At 38.1% G+C, this 19,013-nt stretch overlaps 1 protein-coding gene across 1 annotated transcript in view; it reads right to left on the reverse strand.

Moving 5' to 3' along the window:
- Nucleotides 1–404: 404 nt before the first annotated feature.
- Nucleotides 405–19,013, reverse strand: part of LOC124777602 (glutathione S-transferase-like) — a 69,111-nt gene continuing 50,502 nt past the window's right edge. The window contains exons 4-5 of the mRNA XM_047253065.1: nucleotides 15,011–15,153; nucleotides 405–764 (exon numbers count right to left, since the gene is read on the reverse strand). Coding sequence (XP_047109021.1) covers nucleotides 597–764; nucleotides 15,011–15,153 — 311 coding nt within the window. The 3' untranslated portion in view covers nucleotides 405–596. The remainder of the gene's footprint in view (nucleotides 765–15,010; nucleotides 15,154–19,013) is intronic.

Below are 19,013 nucleotides of genomic sequence, written 5' to 3' on the forward strand. Positions count from 1 at the left end.
CTATACTCTTATTTTCTTTAAAAAACAACACTAACTTCAATCACAGAATCACAGTTCAGTCAGTGTTATCCTTTGCCAGCCTTCTTTAGATACTGAGTTAAAGGACATCCCACATACAATTTACTAGTTACAAGAGTTTGCTTTGTAGTAGTACAAGCAGAAAATATGTGATAAATTAACTAGTGTTTCATGTACCAATCCTGTATCTTACATTCCTTTGTTGTGGTCTTACAACTTAACCATTGTGTGGTACCAACATATAACCATACACAATACAAGAGAGGTTTATATTTCACAGTCTTGTATAAGAACATACCAGTTGACAATGGGATTTTATAATGAGAGTAAAAACTTGGAAATTGAACCCAGTTTCACAATAATATAACTGACATTTTTGGAGAAAAAAAAGTAAAATAGCCTTTAGCACATATTTCAAAGATTCACTATTCATATGAACATATAAATTTGCTGCAGGGGTTTATTTTTTTGCTACAGAATGAAAAGTTAAAATGATAGATTTGAATTAAAATAAATCTACTTATTTAAAAATATAGTTTGTCCCCTTTTTCCTTCAACTTCAAGAAACAAGCATGACCTCAAAGGTCTGATGCTGGTCTCCTGCTGATCCAGTCTTTTATGGCTGGTAGTTCACATATCTTCTTCTTAAGAGCAGCTAGATTTGGATAATCTTTTGTAATATCAAACTGAGCTACACAGTTCATGTATTCAGAGATTCCAGCAAAGAAGAAGTCTCCCCAAGACAACTGTAACAAAAGAAAAACATATGTATTAAGTGGTATTTCAGATTTCATATTAATCTCAACAGGACTGCAGTACAGAATGGCAAGCACCATAGGTCTAGAAACAAATCAGATTAATATGTTATAATAGTATAGTTTCTACTCTTCAAAATAATATCCCCATCCAAATATTCCAGCAATCTATTAAATAATTCACAGCTTCATCCTTTGAATTTTACTTATATAGAGCTATCAACATCGAAAATATTTAAATGTATCTTTCATTATTTCACTGCTAGAGTGTGATATATGTAGCTAGAAGATATACATGTATCTTTGCTGCCACTTAGAGAGACATAAATGAGTTAAGTTTTCTGATCAATGAAAAGTTTGATTAAGAAGGATCCGGGTGACATGAAACACAATAGATATATTTTTACAAAATTTGACACTTGCTGACTTCCCTGAACATTTGAGAACATTCACTCTCCATTGTATTTGTTTAGCAGTTAGCAGTGGCATAGCAAACACTGCTGGTGCTCAAGGTATGACACTTTATTGGTGCCTTCCTCCCCCCTCCCCTGCCACTTTTCTCACATTGGTACCTGGGGGCACAATACTTTTCTTTGAGAAAAATAAAAAAATAATCTTTAGCAAAAACCTCAGCACCCAGGGTATGACACTACCCTTCACTGGTGTCCTTCACCCTCCAGAAACACATATAGTAATGTAACATATAGAATTTAATAATAACATATTTTCCATATATTCTTGTTTTTAGTGGAGATTATTTTTTGCCACTCTGGAAGTGGTGCCTAGGAGATGATAGACCTCCTCATCTCCCCCCCCCCCTCCCCCCTTGCTATGCTACTGGTGTTTAGCTAGCAACAGCATATTGTATGATTCATTAATAATTACTATTGGAGAAAATAAGTAAACATTCAATAAAATATTACAGGATTCCACTTAAATTTGTGCATCATGATGATGCAGAAGGCAACAGAAACCACTGAATTAAAGACACATCCGTGTATCCGCAGGACATGGAACCTGTAATTGGAAAAGTGGCATGACGATCTCTCCACTGGCAAAAGATTCCAGAAAAGTCCCCCATTCTGATCTCTGGGAGAGGAATGCCAAGGGAGAGGTGACCATTAGAAAAAGATTGAATAATCAACGAAAGGATAACGTTCTATGTGTTGAGGTGTGGAATGTCATAACCTTCCATGTGGTAGGGAAGATAGAAAATCTGGAAAGGAAAATGCAAAGGCTCAGTCTAGATATAGTAGGTGTCCTTGAAGTGACAAGGAAAGAAGACAAGGATTTCTGGTGAGAAGAGTATAGGGTAATATCAACAGCTGCAGAAAATGATATAACGGTAGTAGGATTCATTATCAATAGGAAGGTAGGGCAGAGAGTGTGTTACTGTGAACAGTTCAGTGATAGGATTGTTCTTATCAGAATCGACAGCAGACCAACACCGACAACGATAGTTCCGGTATACATGCCGACGTCGCAAGCTGAAGATGAAGAGACAGAGAAAGTATGGTATATGAGGATATTGAAAGGGTAATACAATACGGAAAGGGAGATGAAAATCTGATAGTCATGGGGGACTGGAATGCAGCTGCAGGGGAAGGAGGAGAGAAAAAGGTTAGAGGAGGATGTTGGCTTGGGACATGGAATGAGAGAGGAGAAAGACTGAGTTGTGTAATAAATTTCAGCTAGTAATAGAGAATACTCTGTTGAAGAATCACAAGAGGAGAAGGTATACTTGGGAAAGGGCGGGTGATATGGGAAGATTTCATTAGGATTACATCAAGGTCAGACAGAGATTCCGAAAACACATTCTGCATTGTAAGGCGTATCCAGGAACAGATATAGACTCAAATCACAATGTAGTAGCTATGAAGAGCAGGCTGAAGTTTGAGAGATTAGTTAGGAAGAATCAGTACGCGAAGAAGTGGGATATGGAATTACTAAGGAATGACGAGATACGATTGAAGTTTTCTAAGGCTGTACATACAGCAATAAAGACTATTCCAGTAGGCAGTGCAGGTGAAGAGGAATGAACATCTCTAAAATGGGCAATCACAGAAGTTGGAAAGGAAGAAATAGGTATGAAGGAGGTAACGACAAGGAAACCATGGGTAATGGAAGAAAAACTTCAGCTGATCGATAAAAGAAGGAAGTACAAAAAAGTTCAGGGAAATTTAGGAATACAGAAATACAAGTCTGTGAGGAATGAAATAAACAGCAGGTGCAGGGAAGCTATGATGAAATGGCTGCATGAAAAATGTGAAGAAATCGAAACAGAAATGATAGTCAGAAGGACTGACTCAGCATATAGGAAAGTCAAAACAATCTTTGGTGAAATTAAAAAGAAGGGTCGTAAGAGTGCAACCGGAATTCCTTTTTTAAATGCAGAAGACAGAGCGGATAGGTGAAAATAGTACATTGAAGGCATCAGGGTGGAGATTCGTCTGATATGATAAAAATAAGAAACAGGAGTCGATTTATAAGATACAGGGGATCCAGTATTACAATTAGAATTGAAGAGAGCTTTGGATTACTTAAGAACAAATGAGGCTGAAGGGATCGGTAACATTTCAAAGAATTTCTAAGATCATTAGAGGGACTGGCAACAAAACTACTATTTACGTTGGTGAGTAGAATGTATGAGTCTGGCAATATACCTTCTGAATTTCGGAAAAAATTTATCCACACATTTCCGAAGACTGCAAGAGCTGACATGTGCGAAAATTATCGCACAATCAGTTTAACAGCTCATGCATCCAAGTTGCTGAAAATAATAATATACAGAAGAATGGAAAAGAAAACTGAAGACTTGTTAGATGACCATCAGTTTGGCTTTAAGAAAGGTAAAGGCACCAGAGAAGCAATTCTGACGTTGCAGTTGATAATGGAAGCAAGACCAAAGAAAAGTCAAGACACAGTCACTGGATTTGTCGATCTAGAAAGAGCATTCGACAATGTAAAATGGGGCAAGATGTTCGAAAATCTGAAAGAAATAGGGATAAGTTATAGGGAGAGACAGTAATATACAACATGTACAAGGCCCAAGAGGGAATAATAGGAGTGGAAGACCAAAAACGAAGTGCTCGGATTGGTCTTTCGCCCTTACTGTTCAACCTGTACATCGAAGAACCAATGATGGAAATAAAAGGAAGGTTCAGGATTGGAATTAAAATTCAATGTGTAAGGCTATCAATGATACGATTTGCTGATGACATTTCTATCCTGAGTGAAAGTGAAGATGAAGTACATGATCTGCTGAATGGAATGGACAGTCTATTGAGTGCAGAATATGGATTGAGAGTAAATCGAAGAAAGAGGAAAATAATGAGAAGTAGTAGAAATGACAACAGCGGGAAACTTAACAACAGCCTTGATGGTCACCAAGTAGATTAAGTTAAGGAGTTCTCCTACCCAGGCAACAAAATAACCAATGATGGACGGAGCAAGGAGGACATCAAAACCAAACTAAAACTGGAAAAAAGGCATTCCTGGCCGAGAGAAGTCTACTACCATAAAACATAGGCCTTAATTTGAGGATGGGATTTCTAGAACATACCTTTGGAGCATAGTATTGTATGGTAGTGAAACATGGACTGTGGGAAATCCGGAACAGAAGAGAATCGAAGCATTTGAGATGTGGTGCTACAGATGAATGTTGAAAATTAGGTGACTGATACGGTAAGGAATGAGGACGTTCTGCGCAGAATGGAAGAGGGAAAGAATATACGGGAAACACTAACAAGGAGAAGGGACCGGATGATAGGACATATGTTAAGACATCAGGGGCTGACTTCCATGGTACTAGAGGGAGCTGTGGAGGGCAAAAACAGTAGAGAAAGACAGACTAGAACACATCCACCAGACAATTGAGGACGTAGGTTGCAAGTGCTACTTGTGAGATGAAGAGGTTGGCGCAGGAGAAAAATTCATGGCGGGCCGTATAAAACAAGTCAGAATACTAAAAAAAAAAAAAAAAAAAAAAAAAGTTGAAAAGTAAAACAAGAAAATTCTCTCAAGCATTTCGTATTTCTTCTGTAATCTGAAACTATTCCAAAAATTAACTTACATAAAGATTTAAGGGTTTAACTGCCGAGGAAGTTATTATTTTATTTACTTTCTTGATTGCAATTAACGTTGCTATTTCTAGATCTCTTCCTTCTTCCTTTTTTTTGTCAGCTTTTTCTCTTTTTCCCACGTTTAAAATTTCTCCTTGCATCAATTTTCTACTGCTAACTGTCGTTACAGTGTGAATCCTCATCGCAGAACCAAAATAAACACAATTACATAATGCTACATTGTCGCATGCAAAACGACGCTCAGGAAAGCTCATTGTAAATGCCATAGACTAGGCACGAAGCTGCGTTGTTACTCGTTCAGTTGATCGCGGGTGAGCAAGAAAAATTTATAGGAGAAATTGTCCCAATTTTCATGAAGAACTATTTCTTATTTCCTTGTTATAAACTTTAGTACTTAAATCGCAAAATAGAACTCAACCAACAAAACTCTTTCTGTCTACATGAAAATTGTTTTTCCATGAGTACACAAATCTACTGGCCAATATTCAGCTTCTCTGGCACGTAACCACCCTAGTTGGTAGGGAAACTCCTAAACCCCCCATCCGAATCACACACACACATTCTTATCTAACAATTTGTGATTAACCAGTAGCATATGGTAATATTCTTGGTTGATGTACCAACTATATCACCTGATAACTGATACTACTCGTATAATCAACATTAAAAAAAATCATACTACTTTCTCTTGAAACGATTGGATATTTACACATGTTAAAATACCTTAGTCTTTAACTTTTAAAATTATATTAGATTTTTAATTACTAAAGTTTCTGAGTAATTACTGATGCAAAAATGACTTATCCAACAAATGAATGCATGAGTTTCAGTATTAGTAGCATTTAATTGCTACGAAGATCACAGGCTGCCACTTATAAGTTGAGACATAACAACATTAGCATCTGCAATTTCATCTGAAATCTGCACGTAAGCAAACATAACTAGCTTACCAAAAAAGAACAGAAAGGCATAGAGACAGCTGTGGTTTGAATATCTTGAAATGCGTCATCATTTATGAATTTCTCTCTTTTTCTTGGGAGGCAGGGGGAGGCGTTGGCACATCTACATCTATACTCTGCAGACCACTGTGAAGTGTATGGCAGAGGGTACGTTCCATTGTACCAGTTATTAGGGTTTCTTCCCTTTCCTTTCACGTATGGAGCACAGAAAGAATGATAGTTCGAATGCCTCTCAGTGTACAGTAATTATTCTAATCTTATCCTCACACTTCCAATGTGGGTGATACATAGGAAGTTATAATATATCCCTAGAATAGTCATTTAAAACCAGATCTTCAAACTTTGCTAATGGACTTTCTCGGGACAGTTTGTCTCTGTCTTCAAGAGTCTACCACTTCAGCTCCTTCAGTATCTCTGTGACACTCTCCCACGCATCAAACAAGCATGTGACCATTCGTGTTGGCCTTCTCTGTACATGTTCAATATCCCCTGTTATTCCTGTCTGGCACCGGTCCCATACACTTGAGCAATATTCTAAGATGTGACGCAAGAGTGATTTCTAAGCAGTCTCTTTTGTAGACTGATTGCACTTCCCCAGTATTCTACCAATAAACCGAAGTATACCAACCGCTTTACCCACGACCGAATCAAAGTGATCATTCCATTTTCATGTCCCTACAAATTGTTACATCCAGGTATTTATATGAGTTGGCGGATTCCAAACGAGATTCATTGATATTATTTTTTGTAAACCTCCGTCGTCAGTTTTGTAAATGACTCGTCGTTTCTGCTGTGGAGGTCTAGACGCCACTGCTGTAATGGTAGGCTGAGTTTGTGAGTTTGTGAAACGGCTTCTGGTGCAGAACACCGCTAAGACAATTTCTCCCTGTCTATTACACAGCTATGCTCTAGGGTCAAGTAACAGGATAGTAGAACGAAGACTCTACAACATACCAACAAATTAGTAACAAAGTCACAAAAATGTGTTAAAAGATTTACTTATTTTTGTGACTAGTTGAATAATGAAATCTTCAACACTGCATATAAATAACACAAAAAAAGCGTTCAACGGCTAGGTGCAAACATAGTTAAACTACACAGAATATAGCAAATGCAATTTACAACAAGTGTCTCTTCACTTCTAAGACTTCACTAACAACGTTCCCTGTCTAAGTCAGCCTTGAACGATGATTTGTGAGAAAATGAACAAGAGCTGCTCTTCTATCTTCTGAGTAGGCTTCTGTCCATTGTCCTCCCGTCATTGGCGGATTATACTCGGCTGGCAACTGGCCGAGGCGAAGTCAATATCTCCATCCTCAGCACCCCCCATGGCGCTGTCGGAACTTGGCAAGTGGCGAGTATCTATGGCACTGGCACAAGGTCATATCTTTGCGCCTGTAGTGATTTTGCCCTGACTGTGTCTTGTTCGGACGACACAGATTTATTGTCATAGCATAACACGGTTTTTTGTTTCGTGAAGTGCTAACTTTTACATTTCTGAACGTTTAGAACAATTTGCCAATCTTTGCACCACGTTGAAATTTTATCAAGGTCTGACTGAATATTTATGTAGCTTCTTCCGGATAGGACAACTATCCTATCAGATATTTTACTATTAATATTGTCTGCAAGGTCATTAATATACAACTAGAACAACAAGGGTCCCAACACACGTCCCTGCGGCATACCCGAAGTTACTTCTACATCTGACGATGACTCCTGGTCCAAGATGACATGCTGTGTCCTCCCAACCAAAAAGTCCTCAGACTAGTCACAAATTTCACCTGATACCCGATATGATCGTATTTTTGACAATAAGTGTAGGTGAGTCAAATGCTTTTCGGAAATCGAGAAATACTGCATCTACGTGGTTTCCTTGATGCGAAGCTTTCAGTATTCCATGTGAGAAAAGCGCAAGTTGGGTTTTACATGGTTGATGTTTTGGATATCCATGCTGGTTGGCACTGAGGAGGTCGTCCTGTTCAAGATAGCTCATTATGTTTGAGCTCAGTATATGTTCTAAGATTCTAGAACAAATCGATGTCAAAGATACTGGACAATAGTTCTGTGGATCACCTTTACTACCCTTCTTGTAGATCGGCGTGACTTGTGACTTTTTCCAAGATCTATGTTAGATTGTAGTTAGAAGAGGGGCTAACACCACCGCAGATTCAGTATAGTCTCTGACAGGGAGTCCTTCAGGGCCTGGAGCTTTGTTCAATTTTAACGATTTCAGCTGTTTCTCACTGACATTAATACTTATTTTATTCATCTTTTCAGTGGTATAAAGACGAAATTGGGTCAGTTGTCCTTTGTAAAGGAACATTTGAAAACGGAGTTAAGTATTTCAGCTTTTGCTTTGCTACCCTCAATTTCAGTTCCTGTCTCATTCACTAGGGACTGGACACTAACTTTGATCCTACCAACACCCTTCACATACGCCCAGAATTCTTTGGATGTTGTGAAATGTCATTTGACAGTTTTCTGCTACAGTGGTCATTGAAGGCATCACACATTGCTGTTTGGACAGTCAAACACGTTTCTTCAGCATATCCGTATCTGCAGCCCCATGTTTTGTTCTACACTTATTATGCAGTAATATCTGTTTCTGTAGAAGTTTCTTTACAGTGAGTGTATACCATGGAGGTTCCTTCCAATTATGAACTTTTCTACTGGACACATATCTACCCAGTGCCTCGTCAACTATTCTTTTAAACTTGAACCAGAGTTCTTCTACCTGATCCTAACCAGTGCTGATAGTTTCAAGTTCATCACCAAGATACACTATTGATTTTTTTATCTGGTTTAGTGAACATATACATCTTTCTGCTTGTTTTAGCCGTCGTTCGTATTTTGGTAATCATTGTTGACACAACTGCACCATGGTCACGGATATCAGTTTCGATGTGAACATCCTCAAAGACGTCAGGTCTATTTGTTCATATTAGATCCAATATATTTCCATCATGAGTGGGGTTCCAAACTATCTGTTGTAGGTAGTTGTCAGAGAAGGCATTTAGTATTTTTCGCAGGATGTCTTAACATGCCCATCACTAACAAAACTATAATTTTCCAAATTAATTGTTGGATAATTAAAGTCTCCACTGATGATTATAGTATGATTGGGGAACTTACAGACAAATGAATTGAAGTTTTCTCTAAAGTTTTCTGTTACTTCAGGAGATGATTCTGGTGGGCAATAGAACGATCCAGTTATCATTTTATGCCCACATCTGATACTTAGTGTTGCCCAAACAATCTTACATGCAGCTTCAATTTCTATCTTGGTGGATATGAGTTTCTTGTCTACTGTGACAAATACACCACCTCTATTTCGCATTTGCCTGTCCTTTTAATATACACTTCAATTCTCCCCCAGAATCTCACTGCTATCAGTTTCAGGTTTCAACCAGATTTCTGTACCCGAAATCATGTGAGCTCCACTGCGTTTTATGAGCACTTCAAACTCTGGCAATTTGTTGTGAAGGCTTTGGTAGTTTACCATTAGGATTTTAATATTGTCACCCGTGGGAGGTACTTCTTTCGAACTTACACTGATACTTCTGGGTTTCCTACAACTATTATCTGGACTGGATGGAGAGTCACCTAGTCTAAAAAAAAAGCCTTGTATGCAGTCCAAACACAGTCAGCTACATGAGTAGCAGCCTCTGGTGTCTTTATTTATGGGGACTCTACAGTTCTCAGCCCTAGGTCCAAATCCACAAGTCACAGGCCTAGCTTGTCACAGAACCTTCGAAGTCACTGGTTCAGTCGTTTCACTGTACTCAGAACCAGAGGGCCACGATCAGTTCTGGGTACGATGCCGTAAACTGTGAGCTTCATCGAAACTCAACGCGCAAGGCTGTCGTTCTCAACCTTCTCTGCCAGTCACTGGAATGACGCAAGAATAACCTCAGAGCCCAGAGGACAGGCATCATTTGTTTCAGCGTGCGCTACAATCTGCAGTATGCTGCACCCTGTTCCCTCAATGGCTGCCGGAATAGCCTCTGAAACATGTTGAATGAGGCACCCACGGAAAATCACTGAGAGCACGTGTGTCCTTCCTTGTCCCTTGCTGCCATCTCCCCAAGAGGTACCATCATTCGCTGAATGTTTGAACTGCCCACAATTAATAGAGCCCCTTTGTGTTTGCCTCCTCCTTACACCGGACAAAATAGGTTTTCTCAAAACAGGTGAAGTTAGTCTCACTGGCTCTGTTTCAGTTTCAGTGAAAGACAGCACCTCAAACTTCTTGGTTTGGGGGATCGGTTCAACACCCTGTTTCCCGTCCTCCCTGTACAGGACACCTAGATCTACCATTGATACGCCACTCTCAGTCAAGTGGACAGGTAATAACAGATCCTGTACTTCCTGCAGAGGAGACAGGGTCCACAGGAGAAGGTAGTACTTGAGGTACCTCTAGATACAGGAAACACAGGTACACGACTCTCGGGAGCTCTTCCAAAACACTGACTCGCAGCAGCTTATGGACGTCAACTAACTCCCGTGTTTGAGAACAGCATTCACAATTAGGCTGCATTTTGGCTGGTGCAATGTATTACAAGGCAGTGGACAAATAAATTTAAATAAAATCTGCTGATTATTTTTTAATCTGTTGAGGTAAAAAGTTGTGAAGTACCTGTAAGAATGAAGCAACACAAAAACATGATAAAAATTACTGGTTTCCTAAAACGTTTCGATGTTAATTACAGTTGTTAGCAAATTAGAAAATTACGATAAATGCGTATAATATATAGAGCTACTCCTCTTTAAGGGAAAACTAGATATAACACAATATCTTAGTTAGAAAATCTGCTACAGTAACTAAATCACATGCGCCGATTTGCTACAAATTGCTCGTAGATTATGCAAAGGACAATGATAGCTTCGAAAAATACTCAAGACGGACGATTGCTTGCTTTCATATACATGAAATTCAAGGGTGATGTATACTTTGGCTGAATTATGAACCACACACGCTGATATGCCACGAATTAAATTACGTATTCAAAACACTTGTACTGCTAACTTAAGAAAATATAGTTTTGTAAGCGCCCGAAGATAGTTAAGCTAACCTGATTCTCGTCTATTTGTACAAAGAAATTAGAGAAAGATTGTTTTGAACGAGGATAGGCTTACGGTCCTCAAAAATTTTAAAAGAGAACAATTTAATTTAACCCTTAATTTGACGATAACAGTACTAGCTTATCGCGGCACTCGCTAATGTTGGAAATTTTACGATATAGTCTATTACAATACAAACAGGTGTTCATACAATCAATGAAAGATTACGCAGAAGAAGCGGGCGAACAGTGAATTATGTGAATATAGAACTTTAAATCGACACACGATCTTGTACAAACTTTCACACCCAAGGGAAAATTCCTAAGACAGCTTATATATATATATATATATATATATATATATATTAACATCCGTACTTCGCGGATTTTTCACTTAATTGATTCTGCGCACGCTTCTATACTGGCTTGCAGAAGAACATTGCTGTGTAAATTTATCTCGATCAGAGTCGTTAAAATGTGCAGCACCAACAAATCGCGTCTTCTGCCTGTCGCAGCTAACAATGCAGCTAGGTAGCGAGATTTTGTCAGCTATTCTGATAATCAACCATTGTTCTTGTTTTGCCAGTGACTTACAAATAAACGCTACCAGCAGCAATGGACAGATGGGGGGTCTCATCTTGTATTGTAGGAAGTGTGATATTGACAAAGAAAGCAGTATTTGCAGAGCTAAGGTGAGAATTAGAAGGGTCAATTTGGATACTCTGTCAAGAGAAGCGTAAACCATAAGGTAGGATAAAGTTCATCCGAACGCACAGAAAATTTTAGACGATACTTGTTCTACATCCAAGTCTACATCTCTACTCTGTAAACCACCATGAGGTGCATGGCAGAGGGTACGTCCCATGCTACCAGTTATTAGGTTTTCTTCCCATTTCTTTCACGTACGGATTGCGGGAAGAATGATTGAATGCATCTGTGCACGCTGTAATTATTCTGATCTTATCCTCACGATCTGTGTGTGAGCAAAACGTCGGGGGTTGTAGTATATTCCTAGAGCCATCATATAAAGCCGGTTCTTGAAACTCTACTAACAGGATAGTTTACCTCCATCTTGAAGAGCCTTCTAGTTCAGTGCCTTCAGTATCTCTGTGACACTCTCCCATGGATCAAACAAACTTGTGACCATTCGTGTTGTCCTCTGTATATGCTCAAAATCCCCTGTTTGTCCTATCTGGTACTCGTCCCATAAACTTGAGCAATATTCTAGGATGGGACGCACGAGTGATTTGTAAGCAATATCTTTTGTAGACTGCACTTCCCCAGTATTCTACAAATAAACCGAAGTCTACCAACTGCTTTACCCCAACCAAACCTATGTGATCATACCATTTCATATCCTTACAAAGTGTTACACCCAGATATTTGTGCGAGTTGGCCAATTCCAACAGTCACAATTATAGTCATAGGATACTATGTTTTTTTACGTTTTGTGAAGTGCATAATATTACAACTCTGAACATTTGAAGCAAGCTGCTAATCTTTGATCCACTTTGGAATCTTATCAAAATCTGACTGAATATATATGTATCTTATTTCAGACAGTACATCATTACAGATAATTGCATTATCTGCAAAAATATGAGGTTACTATTAATTTTGTCTGGAAGGTCGTTAATATACAACATGAACAGCAATGGTCCCAACACACTTCCCTGGGGCACACCTGATGTTACTTCCACATATGACGATGGCTCTTCATCCAGGATAACATACTGTGCCCACTCTACTATAAAGTCGTCAGTCCAGTCACCAGTTTCACTCGATTTCCATATCATTGTACTTTTGACGATAAGCATAGGTGTTGCACTGAGGGAAATGCTTTTCGGAAATCAGGAAATCCTGCATCTACCTGACTGCCTTCATACAAAGCTTTCAGCACGTCACGTGATAAAAGTGTGAATTGGGTTTCACATACATGATGTTTTGGAAACCATGTTGGATGGCACCGAGGTGGTTGTTCTGTTCAAGGTACCTCATTATCTTTAAGCTTAGAATATGTTCTAAGCTTACTAAAAACTGATATCAAGGATATTGGACAACAGTTTTTTGGATGACTTCTACTATCCTTTCTGGAGATGAGTGTGACCTGTGCTCTTTTCAAAGAACTGGTCCAGGTTTTTTGTTGGCGGGATCTATGATAGATTGTAGATGGGCAAATTCCACTGCAGATTCAGAATTGAATCTGACAGGGACTCCTTCAGGGCCTGGAGCTTTGTCCAATTTTAACAGTTTCAGCTGTTTCTCACTGACATTAATACTTATTTCATTCATCTTTTCAATTGTATAACGATTAAATTGGGGCAGTTCTCCTGGGTGTTCCTTTGTAAAGGAACATTTGAGAACGGAGTTAAGCATTTCAACTTTTGCTTTGCCACCCTCAACTTTAGTTTCTGTGTCATTTGCTGGGACTGGACATTAACTTTGGTATCACTAACACCCTTTATATATGGCCAGAATTTCTTTCGCTTTTGTGAAATATCATTTGCCGATATTCTGCTACAGCAGTACTGAAGGCAATGAGCATTGCTCTCTTGACAGCAAATTGCATTCCATTCAGCATCGCTCTATCTATAGCCTTATGCTTTACTTTACACCTATTATGCAGTACTGTCTGTTTCTCTATAAGTTTGTTTAATGTGATATGTACAGTGGAGGTTCCCTCCCATTATGACCTGTTCTACTGAGTACATATCTATTGAGGGCATGGTCAATTATTCTTTTAAGCTTCCAAGTGTTTTCAGTGTGCCTTCTTTCTTTGGGGAATCTGAAATCTCTCACGTATGCCAACAAACCACAACCAGTTTAAAATAGTCACTTTTTGATTTTGGGTTCATCAAAATATGTGTGCAGCAATATTTGCAGATGACTGTTGTGTGATATCATATTTGAGATGGAATTCCTCTATATTTTGTGTAATATACCCTGTATTGATTATATCTGACAAGCTAGAACTGTATATCATACTGGAATATAAATCCAAGTTTCTGCCTTTTTTGTGAGTGCATATACAAAACTGCACTACTCAAGCAACGCCTAGAACTGATTAAAGAGGTAACTAGTTACAGCCTTCTTCAGTATATTCTAAATCTTGTAGACGCTCGTCAATGGTAATGGAGGGCTAGGATTTTTAAGAAAAGAGATTCTTCCCAGAGTTTCATCTACATCTACATTTATACTCCGCAAGCCAGCCAACGGTGTGTGGCGGAGGGCTGCTTACGTGCACTGTCATTACCTCCCTTTCCTGTTCCAGTCGCGTATGGTTCGCGGGAAGAACGACTGTCTGAAAGCCTCCGTGCGCGCTCTAATCTCTCTAATTTTACATTCGTGATCTCCTCGGGAGGTATAAGTAGGGGGAAGCAATATATTCGATACCTCATCCAGAAACGCACCCTCTCGAAACCTGGCGAGCAAGCTACACCGCGATGCAGAGCGCCTCTCTTGCAGAGTCTGCCACTTGAGTTTATTAAACATCTCCGTAACGCTATCACGGTTACCAAATAACCCTGTGACGAAACGCGCCGCTCTTCTTTGGATCTTCTCTATCTCCTCCGTCAAACCGATCTGGTACGGATCCCACACTGATGAGCAATACTCAAGTATAGGTCGAACGAGTGTTTTGTAAGCCACCTCCTTTGTTGATGGACTACATTTTCTAAGGACTCTCCCAATGAATCTCAACCTGGTACCCGCCTTACCAACAATTAATTTTATATGATCATTCCACTTCAAATCGTTCCGCACGCATACTCCCAGATATTTTACAGAAGTAACTGCTACCAGTGTTTGTTCCGCTATCATATAATCATACAATAAAGGATCCTTCTTTCTATGTATTCGCAATACATTACATTTGTATATGTTAAGGGTCAGTTGCCACTCCCTGCACCAAGTGACTATCCGCTGCAGATCTTCCTGCATTTCGCTACAATTTTCTAATGCTGCAACTTCTCTGTATACTACAGCATCATCCGCGAAAAGCCGTATGGAACTTCCGACACTATCTACTAGGTCATTTATATATATTGTGAAAAACAAAGGTCCCATAACACTCCCCTGTGTTATAATCAGGATAAAATTATTCTACACTTTGTAGAGCACACACTGTTACATACCTTTCCTGCAGCAAGGTAACCTCCATTTTCCTTCACCAATGCATCAAGCCTTCCAAGAAAGAAGGGAAGTGTTTCGTTTAAGGCAGTTGTTTTTTTTCTCTGTTTTACAGCTTCATCAGGTTCCCAGTAAAACTCAGTTAACTCTGCATCAAGATTAGAAAAATAATTTTCTTTTACCAACCACTTCAAAATGAATATACAGACTCATGAAAACAAAACTCATTATTTACCACCGACAGTGAAATTGTGGATGTTTGTAAATTGTGAGCTATTAGTCTTGGAACTTACATTTCCAAATAATTTGATTCAGGTATATGGAACATATCAGAAAGTTGGTAGAAATTTAACATTGTTGAAATGAAGCAAGTTCTGACAATAGTAAGGTAACATAAATGTAGTATACAGCAACAAATACAACTCAGAAGAAAGAATATGTTAATTATTATGTCAATTAGTGACTAACAAACAAAAATTCTTTAAATAAGCATCTGTAAAATGTACACACATAGCAACAAAATGGTTATACTACTATTTCAGAAGAAAATTATTGCCAGAATTATTATGTGTTCAGAGGATGCAAATTTAGCTCTAAAGCTACACTCTGTGAACCACTGTGAAGAGCATGGAGAGGGTAAATCCCAGTGTATCAGTAATCAGGGATTTTTCCTCATTCCATTCTTATGTAGTATCCAAGAAGGACAACTGCTGGAATTCCTCTGTATATACTGCATTTAGTTGAATTCTGTCTTCTTGATTGATATTGCAATCACACTAGAGTCACCATCCAAGTTGGTTCTGGAAAGTTTCTAAGTTGTCTTCCACTGTATAGTTTGTGTCTATCTTCAAGTGTCTACCAGTTCATTTTGTTCAGCATCTTCATAATACTCTCCCATGGGTCACAAAAATCTGTTATCATTTATGTTACCCTTCACTGATGATACTCTCTCATGGGTCACACAAACCTGTGATCATTTACATTATCCTTCACCATAGATATTCAATATACCCTCTTAGTCCTACTTGAAATGAGTGTAACACACATCACACAGTGACATACATGTTAATCATTGTAACACCACACTATGCCAGAAAGGTGTATATCATGCAGGAAAAACACTACACAACAGGTTACCAACTACAGAGCTTTAAAAAGTCTGTGACAGCCTTCCTTCTGAAAAACTGCTACTATTCGACCTCACAGTATCTCATGCAAGAAAAAATGTAATTTGTATCTGTAATTTTAGAAATAACTTAAAAATACACACTATTCAAAAATTGTAATTATTAACTGCATAGATCAAATTTGATATAAAAATTTAAATACTGTATGTTTGATGTTTGAAAAACCAATAGATAAAAAGGTTTTCCGTCCAATATACTGTGCATGATATATGTACTGAAAAAGAGACTTATATAGACAGATAAATACATAAAAAGCAAATAAACACTTGAGCAATGTTCTAATATGGATAGCATGAGTGTTTTGTATGCAGTCTCTTTTGTAGACTGGTTGCATTTTGCTGGTATTCTGGCAATGAAATACAGTTTTCCACCTTCTTTGCCTATGACTGAGTCTATGAGACTGTTCCATTGCATATACTTACAAATGGTTACATCCAAGTATTCGGTTGAGTTGACTTACAACTGTGGTTCACTGACATTGTAGTCATAGGGTATTGCTATATTTTTTGTTTTTCAAAGTGGAAAATGTTACACTTTGGAATATTTAAAGCACGTTGCTAGTCTTACACCATTTTTAAACCTTTCAAGATCTGACTGTGCAGTGTTTTTCAGAAAGTACAGCATTATAGATAACGGCATCGTATGCAAGAAGTATAAGATTACTATTAATATTGTCTGTAAGATCATTAATATACAACATGAATACCAAAGGTTGCAACACACTTTGTTTTCCTCACCAAGAAAATTTCAATCCTTTCACAAATCTCGCTATGTAACTGATATGAGTGTACTTTCAATAATAAGTGTATTTGTAACACCAAGTAAAATGCATTTTGGAAGTCAAGAAACACTGCAGCTGCCTGATTGCCTTGAACCACAGCTTTCACCATGTCATGTGAGGACAGTACGAGTTGAGTTATACATCATCATTGCTTTTGGAACCCAACCTAGTTCATATGGTATTGGTCAGTACACTTGAGATACCTCATTACATTTTAGCTCAGAAAATGTTTGAAGATTTTATGATGAATGTCACTGCTTTAGATAGGAAGGCAAGGACATGATGTCAAGAACACTGCACTGTTGTTTTGTGGGTCACTCCTGCTGCCCTTATTGTAGATGGATGTAACCTGTGATTTCTTCCAATGCCTAGCCACAGTTTTTTGTTTGATGCCTGTGGTATATTATGGTTACAGAGGGGCAAACTCAGCCACAAATTCAATACAGAATCTGATAGAGATTGCATTGATCCTGGATCTTTCTTCATTTTTAACAATTTTAGCTCTTTCTCAATGCCACTAATGCTGACATCCTTTTTACTCATCTCTACAGCAGTATGAACATTAGGTGGAGACAATACTCCTGGATTTTCCTCTGTAAAGGAAGTTTTGAAAATAGAGTTTAGCATTTCTGCTTATTCTCTGTCACCCTCAATTTCAGTTCCTGTTCCTGTCCATGAAAGTCTGGACCCTAACACTGATGCCGCTAACAGCCTTCACATATCACCAGAATTTCTTCACTTTCGTGAGAGAACTTTCAAAAATTTTCTGCTATGGAACTTGTTGAAGATTTTATGAATTGTCCTCTTGACAGCCAAATGCATTTCATTCAGCATCTTTCTGTCTATATTCTTATGCTTTGTTTTACATATGTCAAGCAGTATTCTCTCTTTCTTTAGAAGTTTATTTACAGTGACCTTATACCTTGGGGGATACTCTCATCACAGCAGGATGTTCTACTGGGTACATATCTACCCACTGGATGGTCAACTATTCCATTAAACTTGAACCTTCATTCCTCTACATGCTCCTGCCCTGAGCTAAATGTTTCAAGTAACACATTGAGATGAGGTAATACTGTTTCTTTGCCTAGGTTACTGAAAATATAAATATTTCTGCCTCTTTTAGTTGCCCTTTCTGCTTTGTTAATCATTCGTGCTCCCATTGCCTTATGGTCACTGAAACCGATTTCAGTGTATACATCCTCAAAAAGATAAGGTTCCTTCATTACCATTAGATATAATATAGTTCCATCACAAGTAGGGTTCTGAACTACATGTTCTAGGTAGATTTTAGACAAGGCACTCGGTAATTTTTCACACAGTGTCTTTTCATACTTATCACTAACAAAACTGTAACTGTTCCAATTGAATGTCAGATGATAAAAATCTCCTAGATGATTACTACTTTTAATACAACAACTACAAAGGCTATTTGTAAATAAATATGCTTGCCTGTATACTCACATAACTTTTATCAACTTACAGTAATCATGCCAGTATTACACATAATGACTATGTAATAGTAAGAATACCAGATAGGAATGTGGCTGAAAAAACAATAACCGTATTTTTTTAAAAAAATAGTAGTTCTACTGCTGATTGTGTACGCAACTTTGTAATCAACCATATGCCCAAGTAAATTTATGTTATTGATGAGTAATTGTTGATATTACTTTTTGAAGTAATTTTCCATAGGTGTTTCGGCATTGCCTTGATGCATTACAAATCCCTGGAGATTTTGCTTGATTATGGGATTAATGAAACGCATTGTATCAGTTTAGTATTAAACTGTTCAACAATGATTCTCTACATTTGTGTAGGGATACAGAAATCCAACTCACAAACATTATCCTCACATGAGAGAGAAAGCTATTGTTACAGGACTTCTTTAAAGGGGATAAGATAATGTATACATATCAACAAGAGAATAAAATTTAAACTGAGACATGACCTTATCACATTCAACATTTTGAAATATCAGGATTGAACTAACAGGTAATCAAATTTATATAAAAGAAAGAGTAAGTATTCTTTGTGTAA

This window comes from Schistocerca piceifrons, chromosome 2, assembly GCF_021461385.2.
Source record: "Schistocerca piceifrons isolate TAMUIC-IGC-003096 chromosome 2, iqSchPice1.1, whole genome shotgun sequence".
Classification (NCBI taxonomy): domain Eukaryota; kingdom Metazoa; phylum Arthropoda; class Insecta; order Orthoptera; family Acrididae; genus Schistocerca; species Schistocerca piceifrons.